General features: G+C 36.1%; 1 protein-coding gene across 2 annotated transcripts in view; it reads left to right on the top strand.

Moving 5' to 3' along the window:
* LOC126976108 (uncharacterized) overlaps window positions 1-19,610 on the top strand; it is a 130,644-nt gene that overhangs the window by 88,919 nt on the left and 22,115 nt on the right. For both annotated transcript variants that reach the window (XM_050824295.1, XM_050824297.1), the window contains exons 2-3: window positions 6,294-7,526; window positions 9,001-9,110. In XM_050824295.1, coding sequence (XP_050680252.1) covers window positions 6,294-7,526; window positions 9,001-9,110 — 1,343 coding nt within the window. The remainder of the gene's footprint in view (window positions 1-6,293; window positions 7,527-9,000; window positions 9,111-19,610) is intronic.

Genomic DNA, 19,610 nt, shown 5'->3' with positions numbered 1-19,610 from the left:
CAAACGGGTAGGTACCTGTCCTTAGTGTCGTCTGTCAGAGGGCTGTCTCTTATAATCCGCAATAGTTAGACAGTTTAAATATAAAGGGCATATTATGTGATAATCTTGTATATTTAAAGAATTTATTATGTAAAAATTTATTTGAATGAAATTGCAGTCTTTAATATATTCAATACTAAGAACAAAAGGTACACATACATTCTTTATTGACACCGACTCTAACAAGGCAGGTCTAGGAAGGTACTTCAAGTACATATAGTAACTAACCAAAAGGAGACGTCATCCGCATTAAACACTTTCAAAATTTTTCTCAGTTCATTGCGTATATTTTTCTAAATCGGGTCTTCACCTCCCAGACTACCCACTACCTCACGTGCAGATTAACTGACAACATAGGTTCATAGTATTGTTTTTTCACAAAACACTAAAGTAAGTAATCGCTCTTAATAGTGATTTTATCATTATTATAACACTAGAAATAAGAGACTGCTTTTAACTAATTCTAGTAGGCTTCATAAGATACATAAGATAAATAAATTTAAATGTTTTATAAAGAAATGGCTCTGTCGTAAATCCTATTACTTCACTGCTGAATATCTAAATGATCGGACAGCCTGGGACAAGATTGTGATTAATTTATAGCGATAGAAATGACTGTACAATATTGTATATTTTTATTGAAAAGAGCGCAAAAAAAGAATGCTGGGAGAGTTTCTTGCGCCGCTTCTTCTCTCTCAGAGCGCCATTTATTTCCAAAGCGGTAGTAGTATCTAGTAGTTATTAGATATGACATCAAAAAGAATTCTAAAGGAATCAATTTTGAGAAAATAAATGCCTTTTATGCCTTTTAATAAATAAAAAAGCCTTTTATTTCCTCCACATTTAAATTGTTTTAAATTTAAACAGTATTTATTATTCAGTTAGTTTTATTATAAAGGTTAGTAATAGTTTTGCTTTATTTTCTAAATGTTAGTTAGTATTATGATTTGTTTTATTTTGTCAAGAGGTAATTTTTAGACTAAAGTTAATTAATACAATATATTCATCAACCTCGAACAATTCTCTTAGAGTGCTCCTTCGTGTCTATCTTCTTTCTTCGGTCTGCTTTTAATCCTTATCGGAGTTAGTTTCAATATACTTCGTATCACGGAGAATGTGCACCACATATTAGAATTTCATTTTTCTATGGTCTTAGAACTTCTACCATTGGTCACTCAATCTGTCTATAAAATTCATCAGTATTAACTAGATTAATAAAACATCAATTAATTAAAACCGTCTCTGATCGTTAAGTACTTTGAGTTGACATGTCTTTGTTCATTATACATTGCGTAATTCCTACTCTCAGTGTTTATTTGTCTTCCATTTTAGGCTTACAGTTAATTCAATTAACTGATTTGCATTTACATTAAGATATAAACACGCAATGAATATTCTATGTGGTTTGATACAGCGATTCCTAAAAAGATATATTATTATTATCTAATAGACATACGTTAGCGAGGACTTAATAAGGTTTGCGTTTAATGCAACGTAACCGCGCAGAACTGCTATGTCTAGCCTAAGCTGAACACTATTTCGTATGTTCGATCATATTGCTTCGAGCTCAACTTACATTGGTGATTCTTATTAAGTCTATTGTTTAGATTGACGTATACTAAACAATTAGTTAATTCTGTTACGATATGTCTTTAACCAACTCGATACGTGTTTCGCCTCCGCACGAGTACCAGTAGGAGGCTCCTGGCTAGATTATGGGTACGGCGCCTATTTCTGCCGTGATGCAGTAATGTGTAATCATTACTGTGTTTTGGCCTGCAGGGCGCCGTAGCTAGTGAAATTACTAGGCAAATGAGACTTAACTTTACTTATATATATCTGGTTACTTTTGATTAGTTAATATTTTTATGTATATTTTTTAGTGAGCGGCACTGCATTGTAACGGGCAGGGCGTATCAATTACCATCAGCTGAACGTCCTGTTCGTCTCGTCCCTTATTTTCATAAAAAAGGGGCATCCTCAGGAGATGTTGTCTTGCCGAATTCTGCTGGAGACTTAACGGACTCATTCTCATCATATTGCGGCTTATGACTAACAGCTTACATTATTAATATGTCTAGATAGAGCCACTTGCTGTTAGATAACGCATGACAACAGTCCAGGTTTATTACTTTAGTGTGCGTGTGTTTGCTGATAAAAGAGGCTAACAGTTCGCTATATTTTTCGTTCGTCGTTTCTACAGCTGTCACGGTCTATTTAGACTTATAAATTATTTAAAGTAGTAGTAATAGGAAACCCCTATTTTGTGAGCCGTGTTATAGTTTGATTAACAGACAAAGCATTGTCACAAAGACGCCTTGACCTACATGTTCATGCTCTGAATACATTAAATGTAATCTTTAATTTATTGATCACTCGCTGACCCGACAGACCATGATCTGTAAATAGAAAACTATTACCAGTGGGAGGCTCCTTTGCACAGGATGCCGGCTAGATTATGGCTACCACAACGGCGCCTACTTCTGCCGTGAAGTTGTAATGTGTAAGCATTAATGTGTTTCGGCCTGAAGGGCGCCGTAGGTAGTGAAATTAATGGGTAAATGAGACTTAACATCTTATGTCTCAAGGTGACGAGCGCAGTGACGGTGCCACTGAGGATTTTTGGGGTTTTTCAAGAATGAGGGCAGGGCGTATCAGTTACCATCAGCTGAACGTCCTGCTCGTCTCGTCCCGTACGTATTCGGGAATAATGTAGTTTATAGCCATCGGAAATGTCTAATCAAAGTTAAGAGTTTAAAATGAAACAAAAAGGTATTTCTGACTGTAGTAATAAAATGATAAAGATTAATATCGTATAATTGTGTAAACAGCTTTTACATTATCAATCGCTTTATAATTGACAATTATTTAAAGTAATAACATGGGTATAGTATGTTATCCTTAAAAGATTGAGATAATATGCCATCGCGCACTTTTCTGTACACCTAGGTATTGATATAAGATACACAATTTGTATAATAAACTAGCTGACCCAGCAAACGTTGTATTAAAATCGCGATACAAAAGTAACTGTTGATCGTAGATGGGTGAAAATTTGAAGTTGTATGTATTATTTAATGCTGACTCATATTCAAACAAATTAAAAAAAAAATGTCAAAAAAATAAAAAAATGTGTGATAGACAGGACAACCCTACTATATAATATTGTATCCTACTATTTAAGGTTTCCTGCGGGCCTTCCATGAACTCTTATTGCGTTTCAATTGACAACCTAAAATGAACTGTTTAAATGGTAAAGGTTTGTATAACATAAATGCCTTTTAATGATCCTACAGAATGGTAATGGAGCGACCGACCTCAGGCTATTGAATAATGATTTTACTGTACGATATTTATATTGTAACCATATTTTTATGAAAAAAAAGAAGCAGAGTTTCTTGCGCGCGTTCTTTCAAGTTCTGAGGCATAAGTTTCCGTAAGGGTGCTAGTTTTTAAGTTTCATTAAGTGATTTTATATCCTATTTTAAATACAAATATTTTAATTTCTATTCTTCGATTCGATTGTCATCACTCTTCGCGGCTAATTTAAGATGTTTTAACATTTCATTTTCTATGATCGTGTAGGTCCACATCGCTCTATAACCTTTGATTACATTTTAGCACACTTCTATAGCAGTTATGACGCAACCATTATGCGTGACCCACTGCTTCAGCGGAAGCGCTTCATTACCAGGGTCATGGGTCACTGGCACGCCATTGTTTAGATAATTTCCTTACGTGACTCTAGACGCCAGCGGCTGCGCGACATTAGTTCATAGGCGGGTTATTCGTATTAGGGCTATATTTCACCGCGACACCATGGTGCCGCAACCAGTCGCCCCCTATCAACCAAATGTATACAGCTCTATAGAGAGCTCACATAATGCCGATTTGTTTTTTTTTTATGAAAATAAGGGACAAGACGAGCAGGACGTTCAGCTGCTAGTAATTGATACGCCCTGCCCATTATAATGCAGTGCCGCTCAGGATTCTTGAAAAACCCCAAAAATTCTGAATGACAACTGCGCTCGTCACCTTGAGACACAAGATGTTAAGTCTCATTTCACTAGCTACGGTGCCATTCAGACCGAAACACAGAAATAGGTGCCGTTGTGGTACCCATAATCTAGCCGGCATCCTGTGCAAAGGAGCCTCCCACTGGTGGTTAGTTGGACCACCTCGGACGTGTCGTGACTCTTATAGACCTATCGGACCACCGTTTCCTGGCCAAATACAGGCCTAAAAGTCCTTTAAAACGGAAAGGGTGGTAGGAATTGTGTAGCGTAATAAACGTACATATGAATTCAAAAACCGAAAACACATCGGTACCTGTTAAGATTTTCCTTCAAATTTTGTGCCAACATATCTGAACTAAAGATATGAGACAGTTCCGAGCCAGTTGACACAATGTCACCAGAAGCCCCTTTGACGAGATGAAGCAGGGCATATATGCATATAGCACATTTCGTCCTTGTGATAGTTTTTACAAGTAAATGTAGTTATAAACATTGTTTCCTTAAACTTTATTGTTATAATTATTTACAGAAATGTGTATGTAAATAATGTGCAATAATTTATATCTAGTACTATCTTAGATCTAGATCTTAGATCTAGCTTAACATGGTGTATTAGGAGAAAGGAGATTTAGAACTTTGATAACAAACAGATTACGGCAGATTGGCGAGATCTATTTAAGACAAGCTGATTTCCAAACTACATTAACATTGTACAGTAAATAATATACAATACATAAAACAAAAAAAGACGGTCAACTAATTAATGTAATCTGAAAAAACATCTCCGCTCAAAGTAGTTTGAAGTGAAAACTTAGGCGTAATGTGTAATTTATTATTTAGGTATTGAATGAGGTTGAGCCGTAACGCTCGGCTATTTCAGGTAAAGTTGGCACGAGTCGGCTCTCGTCTATTGAGCGAGACTCGCTCGGTGTGCATAGTTAGCATTTAATATTAAAGACGCTTTGAAGTTTTCACTTCTTTAATCTATGTATATAAAAATGAATTGCTGTTCGTTAGTCTCGCTAAAACTCGAGAACAGCTGGACCGATTTGGCTAATTTTGATCTTGAATTATTTGTGGAAGGCCAGAGAAGGTTTAAAAGGTGAATAAATATGAAAAAGCTCGGAATTAAATAAAACAACAATGTTGTTTCTCCTTTGATGTGGCACCCGTCGCGTCGTTCAGAAATTAACTTGAAAGAATAGTTTTTAATGAATAACTAAATAGATTTTTATATCTTTCCAAATTTCTCAGAAGGTAAATAAATAAACTTAATTTTAGCTAACTATAGTTGGTAGATTAACTACAGTAGTTAACTATCTATCAAATTGTTTAAGTAGATGGATAAATCTTAAGTTTTAATCTTAAGTCATCATCTACTTCTCATTTACCCCAAAACTTTTTTCTTTTTTTCTTATTACTTAATATAGCATAATAGCGCTTACTGGGTCAGCTAGTGTGTAATAAACATGATACTTAAATTTTGGAAAACGTTTCAATATGGTTTATTTTTATAATAGAATGTGATAAGATATGTATCTTTTCAATATAAAAGTGAAGGTTGTCAAATGCCATCGGTTGAAGAAGTATATGAAATACGGCAACTTGGATGAATCTTTACCTTCTTCAACATCAGAAACTACACTCATACTTAGGTGTTATTTAGAACCTCTAGTAGCTAATAATTTTTCGCTTTGATATTGAATAGACCTAGTGCCTATAACCTTCACTCAAGTGCAGGAAATAAATGGGCAAAATTTCATCGATTTCGGATGTACGCTATTGCAGTGTATTGCACAAACAATAATTATTAATTTTCATATTATTTTAGATTACTTTAGCTAACTTCATAGCTTTTTTCACTTTTCCGAGTCTAAAAATTAGATTTCTACTATTGACAGTTTAAACCAATCAATAAATACGTAAGACCACATGAAATCTCAATGTGAAATGAGGTTGTACTCATCATTTCCGGAAGACATCAACTGCTGGACAAAGGCCTCCCCCAAAGATCGCCATAACGATGGGACCCACGCTGCCCTCATCCAACGTGTTCCGGAGATCTTGACCAGATCGTCGGTCCATCTTTTGGGGGGCCTACCAACACTACGTCTTCCGGTACGTTGTCGCCATTCGAGGACTTTACCCTGTGTACCCTGCCCACTGCCACTTCGCAACCAGCTATGTCGGTGACTTTGGTTCTCTAAGTTTGTATTAACGAAGTTTTATTTGTTACAGGTAGCACTACGGATCTGACACCAACACTCATAGGAATATACGATGCACTATTAGAACCAGCAAAGAGTACAAAACCTGAATCAAATCGTTTAGAAACTGCCAAAGATGCTAGAAACGACCCACCAGTACAGAAAGTTGCAAACAAAATGACACAAGAAAAGGACAATGGAATCAAACCACCAGTATGCTCTAGCCCACCGAAAAACCCATCCAAATTGGCAGGCGGCGTAAGACTTCCCATTGCATCTATTAATAAAAGTTCTTTATACGATATCAGAACTAAAAGTGATACGAATGGTGCTAGTGAAATTACAAGTGAAGTCTTTAGTGATATTGAAAGTAGCAAGGTACAAAGGACGTTCCGGGAAGTGAAATATGAAACAGCGTTTGATAATTTTTCTCCAAACGTGAAGCGTATGTTATCAAGCGCATCGGAAACGACAACGCTTAAGTTCCAGAAAAAACCCATTGGAGGAGTTAGGTCTTCGTCGCGGAAGTGTAATATACCTCTAGTTGGAACTACGTCGAAAATATCTCAATCTGGCGTAGAGATACTACCGTCAGTTGAAATATATGATCAACCACAATTATTCAAATCTATTAGCAAAGTCGAAGAGCCAGTAAAACCGCAAATCAAGCCAGAGTTTAAAACTGATGAAGCCCAAACGTATGATGTGCCTACAAATAATCGACCAGCTATTTACGATGTCCCTAATCCAAATAAAACGTCATTCGATTCGTTATCCTTACCATACATCGACCAGTCAATCGAGCTATCTATTGCCAACGATAGAGAGTTCGATACAAAGTTATCCTCGCAAGATAACTCTCCATCCAAACCAGAGAAAACCTCGACGCCAGATGTATCCCCAACTAAAATTATGAAAACAGGCAGCTTACAAAGAAATTCTAATGAAACAAAACATCTAATTAAAGCAACTTTTCAAGTAGGATCAACAGGAAGTTTGAAACCACCAGAGAAGGAAAGACTTAATCCACCTATAGAAGTAACTAGACCATTATCAATGAGTTCCATTGCTTCCTCAAGTTCGACGTCTAGTAGTGGAGTCCAAAATAAAGGTGGAGTGAATTCGGCGTACTTAGCGTCGATCGAAAGCCTGGATGACCATAGTGACGCAGATCTTACTTCGGCAAATGGCAGTAATAATTTTGTGAATATAGCTGGCAAAACTGCCAGTTTGTCTGAAGACAGTCGAGTATTGAATGTTCCACGTAAGTTTAATTTCCATTGTCTAAGTATATGATTTTTTGAGTGATTGCTAGATTGTACTAATTGATAAGTATCGTTTGCTAAGACACTGCGATGCCTTTCAGAATCTATCGTGACCCTTTGTGTCCCCTTGCCTGAACAGACGCTCGCATAGTATCTAGTATATTAGAAATGACATAAAAAGAATTGTAAAGGAATCAATTTTGTGAAAATAAATACCTTTTATGCCTTTCATTTAAAAAAAATAGAGAAATCAATTTTTAATTTCCATTCACATATTTGACAACTATAGCAATACTTTCAGAATCATGATTACATCATTGTTACTAGATACTCTTTCAGTTTTTAAGCAACCTTGCAAAAAACTGTAAAGCCGATCGATAGTAACTGTTTCACTCACTGTGCTTATCTGAAGATTGTCTGAGAATATTTAAAAAAAAATTCATTTTTATTATTCACAAATTTATGGGTATGTTCCGATATGCACTGCGAGCACTGCACAGTGCTATCACTATAGAAATATTCGTTCCGTTATGGACTGCCAGTATACTGCCGCAGTACCCTAGGAAAATATATGACGTCATAAATCGCCGCCATATTCTACTGTGAGCACCTGCATTTTCGAGGTAAGGTACTCGCAGTAGTTTGATCACGTGATCAGTCAAAACCACTCGAGGACACCTAACGTTATATAAACAATACCTACGGATTAATACGAAAATTATTAAAATAATTTTAAATTATATTATTTTTTATTTTAAATAAAGTTCTGTAATTAGTTTGGATTAATAAATAAAAAGATGGAAGAATTACAAAAATTAACCTTGTTAAAAATGTTGAATACGAGCTGAAAGTTACGAAGGAATTTTTCATCGTGCAAAGATCGTGAAAAACTACTTACTTTCATTATATTATAAATTCAATTTATAATTAATATTAATTAAAATATTTTTAATTTGACAGTAGTAGGTACTGTACTGTGTACTCCAACAACGGATTTTTTAATGAATTAGACAACGTTAATACACTCATTTGAATGCTGCGTCAAAAATGCGGTGTTCCGTTTTAAATGGTAACCAGTATAACTGGCTATAAAGGAACGGCTTCACAGTATACTAAATTGACGTCACACTGTACAGTGGTCGAAGTGCATATCGGAACATACCGTATATATTATACAAGATGTTACAAAATAGTGTCAAGACATATACTACCTCCATAGGTGGAACCTAAGACTCCGTAGGGCTAGGTCTACCCGAATAACCCCATAAATGTCCGCGGATTTTCTTAGTTTTTTTGTTAAGATGTTTTCGTATTTATTGTAGAATACTTACGTCATAGATACATATATCAATTATTGAGATATTTGCTTGATTTCTTTATTCAATTTTGTTTTGCATACACAATAACCATTGTGGCCCATTCTGATACCTAAAAGCGAGAAATATTAACTTAAATGTGTTATATTTTTATCAGGTCAGATAGTAGTTGAAGAGATGTCAGGAATGTCACAGCTTGAGAGAGTGTGCGCAGAAATAGTTCAGACGGAGAATGTCTACGTGGAGGATCTGAGACAAGTTGTCGAGGTAAGCATACTCGTGTACCAGCTTATTTTTATTTATATGCGTCCAACACAAAATACACCAGTTACTTTACAGTTACTCGATCGTGAATCTTTGTTTTAATCTGATTATCTTTTCCAAATCCTGTCACATTCATGCAAATAACAAGACACTGATAAATACCTCAATTTAAAGAGCCACACATCAAATTTGCCGTGTGTTTTGCCCGACGTACTACTAGTTTTACGTGAAGTGCGTATGGGAGGCAGTTTGTGATACTTAATGGCCAGCCCAGATAGACGTACTACAAACTAGGCTCACAATCGCCTATTAAAAGTCCGTCAAAAAAATGACCGAGCGGCGTTGTATAGTATACGTATAGTAAGTTATACAGATAACATTAAAATATTCATTCAAATTAACATCTTATTTTGTTGCAGGAATATTCAAAGTCATTTGTGTAAGCTCATTAGAATTTAATTATGGTGCTAAAGAGATCGCACGCTAACACGCGGAAAGTACATTTTAGCAATTGAAATGTCATTATTTAGCAAAATAATTAGAAACGTCAATTTAGTTACATAATTTTGTTAATTTAAAGGGACACTTAACTTTAAGTTTGGAAATGCTGTTATTTGGACAGTTTTTCACTGAACATTTTTCATTGCGTGGCGTTGTATTCAAATCGCGGTCGATACACAACTGAACGAAAACACTGCAAATATTCTGTAAATCTTCGCGAATGTCGCTTAGCTAAGCTATCATTTACCATCATAGTAACCCTTCTTTGTCAAGGAAGCTTTAAAATATTTCTTAAATTAAGCTCAGTGAGTCCTAGTATATACTGTCTGATATTTTGTTGTAAAATTACATACCAAGACCTATAAAGGCCTTAACCCTAGCTAACCTATTACGGCACGTACAGTTTTAAATACATTCATCTCGAATTTTATGCTTTCAAATCAAAAAAAAACATAATTCAGTACTTAATTTAATAATAAAAGACCTATTTCTATACTTATGTAACGTATTACGCAAGTTTTATCGTTCTGTTTTAGAAATGTGTAATTTATATTCGGTGCATATATTTTTAATTCCATTAGAGTATCCGTTCTAATATATTTTGTTTGTTTTGCGTTCCCGCCATTTCCTACGTCTTTGTAACATCAGTCGCGTTCCGTTTCACGCTTGCGAATGCGATGTTTATAATTATCACAATCTCAACGTTTTGATATTTGAAACGAAGAGGTTTCCGTGTTTCCGCAATCTTATTATAACATTTTAAATATATTGGATGATTGTAATACAAACAAGGTTCACAACACACTTATTCAATTAAATCATCTGATATAAGAATTAGCTGGAAGAAATTGCTGAACCGGCCAATAGCCCATTGACGTAAATTACAATATTAAAATAAGTATTTGTTCGATACTCGAACACCCTTAGCCTCATCGATTCCGGCGAACTGCAGACCGGTAATTGATTCCACAAAGTGACTGCAAGGCAAGAAGTTCCTCACTGATTGCAGAAAAATGCAGACGTCAAAATGACGAGGGTGGAATTAGGTGACCTGACCCATTTATGTGCCCTTCTGATTTCGATCTGTAAATATCAATTTGTAATCCAATAGTCATTGTTCAGTGAGGCAGGTTATTAGGCTTTTGGGGCACCAGGTCGTTGCTAAGCGACTGTTTTGCAAACATTTTTAAAAAATAGAATTTATGTGTAGCAATTATAAACTATAGGATAATGCGTGACCAAATTAATTTTTTTTTATGGAAAAGGAGGACAAATGATCGTACCTGGTGTTAAGTGATCACCGCCACCCACATTCTTGCAACATCAACATGTTCCAGGAGCGTTGCCGGCCGGATCGTCCCGGAAACACCGCACAAGGAAGCTCATTCCTCAGCTTTGTGGCATGTGGAAGAAAGCTCCTTTTTCATGAAAATAAGCGACGCGACAAGCTGGACGGTTAGCCGACGGGAATTTATACGCCCTGCCCATTACAATGCAATGCCGATCAGGATTCTGGAAAAACCCCAAAAATTTCTGAGCGGCACTACAATGCGAAACACAAAAATGTTTACACATTACTGCTTCACGGCAGAAATAGGCGCCGTTGTGGTACCCATAATCTAGCCGGCATCCTGTGTAAAGGAGCCTCCCACTGGTAAAACTGTACACTCCTTAAAAACCGGACTGTGGAAAAACGGCACTCATCCAGATGGTCAAGATGATATCCTAATTTATGGCGTGTCGTGCGAAGGTTGTATTCTGCCGCAGGAATCAGGTGATACAACACCCCGTGATAAATGCGATAGAAGCGATGTCTCTACGCAAGGCCAGGTGGTGTCAAATGGTTCGAGCTGATACTGGGGTGCGCCAGACCAGAGATACAGTAATACTCTAGAATAGCGCTAGAATGTGGGTTGGCGCCGGTTGAAGTATTGCCGTACTCTATTTATGACGCCCCGCTTCTTTGAAGCCAGTTTGGCTTTGCCCTCTAGATGATTCCGGAATTGACAATCGCTCGAGATTTCGAGACCCAGTATTCCGATACTGGGCGAGGCTTTGAGGGAGTTGTTTTCGACGAGCGGTGATATGACAAATGGGATTTTTTTAGTAAACGCGCACGACGCGCACACGCGGTTGACGATTTCCCGAGAGACACATACATGGCCCGTGTGACGCGGCATCACCAGTACTGTCGTATGCATACCAATGGATCTATATTGGAGGTGTCCAACTCATCATTGATATGCAGAAGAAACAGAGGAGATAGCAAACAGCCTTGGAGACTCCAGCATTTACGGACTTCGGGTTGGAGCAATAACCGTCGAAAACGACCTGTATGCTGCGCCCAGTGAGGAAGCTGGGGATCCACTTGTAAAAACTCTAGGGAAGGCCAAATGATGGCCCAAAGTTTTGAGAGAAGCCCCTTGTGCCATACACGATCAAAGGCCTTCGCAATGTCCAGGCTAACTGCCATGTCTTTTCTTTGCTTTCGATAGCCGCCGTCCATCTGTGTTAGGTATACCAGAAGATCACCTGCCGATCGACCATGGCGAAAGCCGTATGTGTCGGTCATTCATCAACTGGTGACCCTCTAGCTATAGGTATCGAGACTTGGCGGTTGAATTGTGACTAAAGCCGATTTAAATAAATAAAGCTTCAAAGGAATTAATTACTGTAAGCACAGGGTTGAATCCAGAACCATCGATAAATTTTTGCGATTTATTTTTTCTTATATACCTATTCCCTTGAGTTGAGGAATCAAAAATTAAAATCATTATGTTACTATTTTCAAACTAGGAAAGTTTCTATCCTCACTTTGTGCGAAGACTCAGTAGGTGTCCCGTTATAATAATTGATTAACTAATGTAATTGCTTATCACTAGAACCCTTCCTTTACAGGTGATTGCTTTACGCACTGCGCGATCGAGCTTAATTAATTGTTTTATTGATTATTTTATCTCGTTATAATATTGAGTACTAGGTCATGCGCAAAAGTTCATTAGCATAAAAAGCATCGTGCAAACGGATATGTAGAAAAATAATAAATTTGCATTTAATATAATATTATATAAAAAAAATACCTACTCTACTTTATTCTTACCAAAGTTTTATAGTAACTCCCGCATAAATAATTATTTATATTTAATTTTTCATGTTATTTTATTTTTTTGTTTTATTTTATACGCATATTTATCTTTTGCCTAAGTTTGTTTGTCTGACGTGTGCGGCTAGTATTCCGTTTTATTCTTTTTATAGAGTGTGTGGTATTTTTATCACCCCAAACTAATTGTGAATAAGGGAAGAGGATGACATACCAGCGCAGGGGTCAACTGATGTTAAGTGATCACCACCGCGATATTCTCTTCTAACACCAGAGGAATCACAGGACCGTTGCTGGCCTTTTGGAAAAGTGTACGCGCTTTTTCTTTAAGGTCCTGGAAACACCGCATAACGAAGATATTTGAAATTAAAATGATAAATTAATTTAATTCATAAATAAATAAATCAAACATTCTCAGTTTGGTCTCAAGCTTTGATTATTCGATATATGTGTACAATGTCTATTATTTATTTACACAAACTAAATTTGAAAAAAATTGTGAAACATGTAGGACTCGAACCAGCGACCTCTCGCGTTCCGTGCGAGCGCTCTTCCACTGAGCCAACCATTCGAGTGACGTATGGTTCTTAAATCTTGATATGTCTTTTTCGAGTCCCGCATCGATCATATATTTTGTTTTCAAATTAAGTTTTTGTAATTAATCCCAGAAGTGAAGGTTATTACTTTAAAAAGTAACAAATTATTTATTTATGCAATTCACTAGTACCTACCTAATGATCGTAAAATTACTTAAATAATAGTTAAGTAATAAGCGAATTAAGAATGCAATGGCAAATTATAATTACAACCATAATTAATAATTATTATTTTATTTATTGTATTGTCAGTAAATACAGAGTATCCGAGCAAACATTTAAAAAGGCAAGACGGCTCAATTTAAACAGGTCCACGTGATCCACAGGAAATTAATCTTTATTTCATGAGCATTAAAGTTGATAGTCGCAAAAGACATGGTTAAGTAACGGGATGCACCGAATAAGGGAGCCATGTTGTTAGTTTTTCCTAATTGCCAAGTTCTAGATAAGTTGGTCACCGTTATAAGGGATTTGAATGCATTATTGTGTAGTTTTTAATGGTCTGTAACACAAGCAGCGTGATATATATATATATATATATATATATATCTACAATGTACTAGCTTATACAAACAAAGACAATAGCGTACAGACATACAGCAAGATAGAAAAGTAAGAATCTATTGTAACTGTAACCGGTTTTGATTGACAAGAAAGAAGAAAGTTAAAGAAAACAAATTGCGTGTGTACAATGTACACATGTCAGAAGTGAAACCTGCATTGTGCATGAACCTCTAAACTGCATATGATTTCCTGGTACATGTTGCTAGGATGACACATGATTTCAACCGCTATGAAAGACATTACTAACACCGCTACCATATTTATGTTCTCCTGGTGTCTATGCAGTTATAAGTCGTGCGTATGACATAAGAATATATTAAGGTATACCTACTCGCATCATGCATAAAAATAAAATAATATGCATATTTGTGTCTCATTCTTTGCCGGCTTCATCCTACACATTTTTGTATTTGTATATCTTACCTGTCGTTTTTTCCGTTGCACCCGGTTTGAAATCACAACGATTCTTAAGAAGTTTCACTTCAAAAATGTTAATTTTTGACGTCATAGATAGTACAGTACATCTAAAAACAAAAGACTTAAAAATTAAAACGTAAACAAAATTGAGGAATATTATTTTCCATACGTCACAAAGTGGTCCCAACTCAGCATATTTGAAAACCAGCGCTGGTCTTCCGTTGGGCCATTTGGTGACGTCGCCTAAAAGATATATAAAATAATTACCGATTATAGGTTGTGAGCTAAAACTATTCAAAAACTAAAAGAAAAACAAACAGTGCAATAATTTAACAAATAAAAATAAACTTACACGTAATTAATTTAATTATATTAAACATCGCAGTGTGTCTCGGTCCGTGACAAGTTTAAAATTAGTGGTTTAATTATATTTTAGATTTAGTACTGGTTTACTCTGTTGGTGCAGGTGAAACTGTGACTGTATGTTTCTTAATATTATCTTGTCAATTTTGATTACTAAAAAAAGTACTGTCTGACAAGTTGACGTAAGCAGTCAGCTACGCTTGGCAATAGCTGCTAAGTATTTTGAATATTAAACCATTAACTCTTATCAAGGTAGCTAATATCATGGGTTTTATCACTAACTCTTGTTGCCTATTCTTCAGTTCACAAAAGGAAACCACAGCTGTATCAACCGATCATTTCCTTTAAGTTAGTTCTTTATGTACTTCAATGAGCTAAACCAAAATAAAAAAAACTCTCCAGCTTGACATTGACTGAATCGTCGACATTCAGACGGAAGCATTTAATAAAAAAACCATTAACTAAGGTAAACATTGACAAATCAAAATTAGTCACGAATTATCGGACTGTCAGTCTAAGTCTGTGATTACTATAATACATAAATTATATTTTATAACGAAGTGTTTAAATTCTCTTTTCACTCCTCATGCTCTGAAATTGCTTATTTGTACGATATAGGCTGCACAAAATCGATTTTTGTGCACAAGTGCATTAACGTATCTACTCATAAATGTATCTATATTAAGGCAAAGAAAATGAACCATACAGCCAAACACAATAAAAAGTTCAGAGATAGAATTTTATAATATTTACTTATTATAATTTTATTTCTTTGCCTCATGTATTTTTTAACACATAAAAGATACTAAAATTTAAATTAAAATACGGTAGGTTGTTTAATTAATTAAAAAATATATATATTACAAAATTAATTTAATAGTAGGCTGTATAGGTCTGGAGCCCAAGCCTAATATCAATGTCGTAAGATTAAAAAAAAGCGGCGGGAAACAGGTATTGTTTTTTCGTTGCTAAAATTGTTAAAAATGTCCATGTTATATTTCCTCGCAATCGAAATGAAAAGCAGAGTTTATAACTCGTCCACAAAACCATTTTATCCTCGACATTACTATCAGCCCTTGCTTTCGGCTCGGGCTGCTAAAAGTCTCGGATAAAAATGGTTCGTTTTGTGCGCTCGTTGTAAAATCTACTATTGTTTTATATGAATATATTTTTATGAATAAATTAGGAAAGGAAAAGACACCTATGAATGTCAAAAAATTTCATTTCTTTTTGCATTTACCACCACTTCGGAAAAGGTTGAGTTTTAATGAGAAGAAATACCAAGAATCCTATTGGAGTCGGTTATGATAGTTTTCTTACAAGAGAAACCCACAGGCGGTTGATAGTTGAGACATAAAATAAATATGTTATGTAAGTTAGTGGGCGTGCTACAGTTATTTTATTGTATCGATTTAATGTTCTCTTGTGAATGAGCTTGAATGCGCCCGCGCAACTTAATACTACACCGTATAGGGTTGCCGCGCAATAATTTTTATAATTAATTCCAGCAATATCTTTAGGGTATTAATTCGTTATATTTTTTTTAATAAATATATGGACTATAATTTTATAGTTAACATACTGTCAGAGCAGAGAAAAGTGTTTTTCTTCTCTAAGGAGCAAGTGTGTGGGTTTGTGATTTTTATATTTGTGAACCTGATTTTAAGTGATCACTGCTGCTCGAATTCTCCTGCAATACCACTATGTAACAAAGTAGTAAAACAAAGCAAACGCCTAACAACAAAGGTCCAGGCCTAATATAGGTAGGTGAAAACTAAAAGTACCACACACCCGGCAATAGGAAGGAAGACAGACACTCTGTATGTGCAACTGTAAGCTCTAGCAACGTCGCATTTCGCGCATCATCGTTTGCAAATGATGCAAAACGAGGAAAGCGCCTGATCATATTTACGAGGAAAACGTAATATTTTGTAATATTATGTTTTTCCCGCAAGAATTTTATAACTGTAACTAACAACAAGCATTGGCGACCCACAAATTGAGACTTAAGGGTATGTGTAACAGGATTAAGTAGTGTTCATAGCTCCAAATGCTTAATTTTCACCATACAGCTCATCTAAAAACACCTTGATTGCGTGTTTCCTACTTACCCTTCGCCTGTAGTTCCACCCACATTCTCCTGCAACACCAGCAGCATTACCAGCGTTTTACTGCCCGGGTCTTATCGTCCTGAAAACAACAAGGAAGCTCACAAAACTTGGTTGTAGGTAGCAGTAACTTCCTTGAAAACCACTCTACCTACGGGTTTGCGCTAAAGAAGTTTTCAGTTCAAAATATAATTAGTGACAACCCTATTGCAATGCCAACGCAGTTCGAATTACAGCTTACCGTTAGTGTCATAAATTATGATGTTTGTACAACTCGCTGTCAAACTGTACCTTTGTACAACTGCGGTGGTGTTGCAACGCTTCTCATGTCAGACTAAAACGAAATTTTTACCTACCAAGTCTAAGTTAGGCTCAAAATTGTCTTTAAATTATTGACTTCAATAATATTTATTTAAAACTGGGGACTGGAATCAACAATCTCCTTGAAGACATTTTGGTCATCAGGTGGCAAGTGTGTTTAGCGTGTCGGCTCTCTTATACTTGTAAGTAAATTATTTAAATTTAAAGAACGAGAAGATATTGTGGGCCTCTCTGTTGAACGTACCATTGAAATACCTTGTGCAGTGCCCAAGCGCGTCATTGTTGTAAGTATACAGGAATTGTTGCAATTTTTTTCGACGTGTTCACAGCTCTCACAGTCTATCTAGACGTATAAATGATCTAAGGAATGAAATTATCCAAACTGTCCTGACTCCTGAGTCACAAATGTTTCGAAACAATAGATACGCGTTTTGCCGGTTCAAGAGTGATCGTTACCACGGCCACGGTACTTGACACACGTGGCTCTGTGAATCACCGCGCGGAATTCATGGCATGCCGATCCTGTCATTTATTATTAACAATTATTACACCGCGTCAAAAATAAGGCTAAGTACGCACTACAGGGTAGGCTTGGAAAATGAAAAAAAAATTGTATTTAATTCCATAAGTGTGGGAGATCATTTAAAAATAACAAATTGTTAACATCGTCAGAGCGACATCTCAGGTCAATATGCTAAGTTATTGGGGTTGAGCAGATCATCAACGTAAAGTAGATCCTGTAGATGGCGCCCGAACAAGATTAAGGATTATGCGTCATTTGGTCGCCTCCGTTGGTTAGAGTGCTGGAGCGTAGCTCGACAGGCGCGCGTTTCAAACCCGCATCATCTTAAAAATTTTGGTACAAACTCAATTTGAATGTAGTTATAATGGTTTCAAATCGGTTTGTATTTGTCATTTTGGTCGAAGTGTCAATATTATTAATGTGTATTTTAGTTGATCAAGTGCTAAATCGCTTGTAGGAATCGTCTGAACATACTTTAACCTGTCATGCGACAAAAGTCGGTTCAATAAAAGTCATTCAACCTTATCAAATGTGATTCGATACGTGTGAAGATGTCAATTTTAATATGTTAACAATCCTACGCCCTTCGATTAATTTGGTCTCTGCTTCGCTCCAACTAGATACCGTGGAGTCAGGTGGAGTGCGGCATCTTATACTGTGGGCGTACTCGAGCCAGTCTCGAGCAATGTGTGTCGATTACGTGCCACATATTCTGTTAAACATTGCTAATAATTGAAACTAAAATGCCGGGTTGCGTATTAAAAATTTGTAAAAATAATAGCACAAGAAATAAAAAAGACACTGGAATCACATATCATTGGAAAGTATTTTGTATTTAATTAATTTCAATGTAAAATAACACGAAGCGTATGTTACAAAATATGAAAGATGCCATTGTAAAGTATCAAGATGTAATAGTTGCCATAATAAAAAAGCTAGTTCCTAGGTAATCGGAATCTAGTTGGAGCGCAGCGGAAACCAATCCTTAATCTAAGGTTCCATTCATAGATTGAATGCGATATCTTTTTGTTTATATTTGGGTGATTCTTAATTAGTCTAATTATACTTTATTATAATTATTATATCATAAGACATCGTAAACGTGAACAAATTAAATGCATTTTGCACCAAACAGTTACTTTCAAGATTAAACCATAAAATATTGTGGGTAATACCTTCTAAGAGTTATGGATAACTGTATTGGTTGAGGTTTCCAAGTTGGTACAAGCAAATGCAATTTCCATGTTGTGACGCTTTTCTGAAGTCTTTCTGTTATGTGGTATTAAATTGGCTATTGTGGTTAGCATATAGAGAGGTTACCGTTAGGCTGTGAATGCATGTGGCGTTTTACAAGCGGTAGTAAAATTATACAAAAAGCTTTTGTAAAGCTGCGTTTGTCGATACATTCGGGGCCTGCGTGACCGACATCTGATAGAATAATTATGATGTTCTAAACATAATTATAGTTAACTAAAACAATACATTTTTGATCACCTAACATCGGGTGACCCGTACGCTCGTTGTTTTTATGACAGTAAGGGCTCGTCCCTCGTTCGAGCAGGACGTTCAGCTGGTGGTAATTGATACGCCCTGCCCATTACATTGCAGTGCAGCTCAGGAGGAAAAACACAAAAAGTCTAAACGGCACTACAATAATTGCATCGTCATCTTGAGACATACGATGTTAAGTCTAATTTGCCCAGTAATTGCACTAGCTACGGCGCCTTTCAGACCAAAACACAATAATGCTTACACATTTCTGCTTCACGGCAGAAATAGGCGCCGTTGTGGTACCCATAATCTAGCCCGCATCCTGTGCAAAGGAGCCTCCCACTGGAAATCCTTGTCCATGGTTGGTTGTCCTTCTCTTCCATAAAAAAACAAAAGAAACAAAACATATGTGCGTGTAATCGTTATGCGCGATTGAAGTAAAATTTAATAATAATAACTTTAGAAATCATTAACAGCAGAGCGTTATTTCCGTCAGAAAAAAGTGAGTTACCCTCAAGT

The sequence above is a fragment of the Leptidea sinapis genome, chromosome 39, assembly GCF_905404315.1.
Source record: "Leptidea sinapis chromosome 39, ilLepSina1.1, whole genome shotgun sequence".
Taxonomy (NCBI): Eukaryota; Metazoa; Arthropoda; class Insecta; order Lepidoptera; family Pieridae; genus Leptidea; species Leptidea sinapis.
This window is presented reverse-complemented; position numbering and strand designations above follow the sequence as displayed.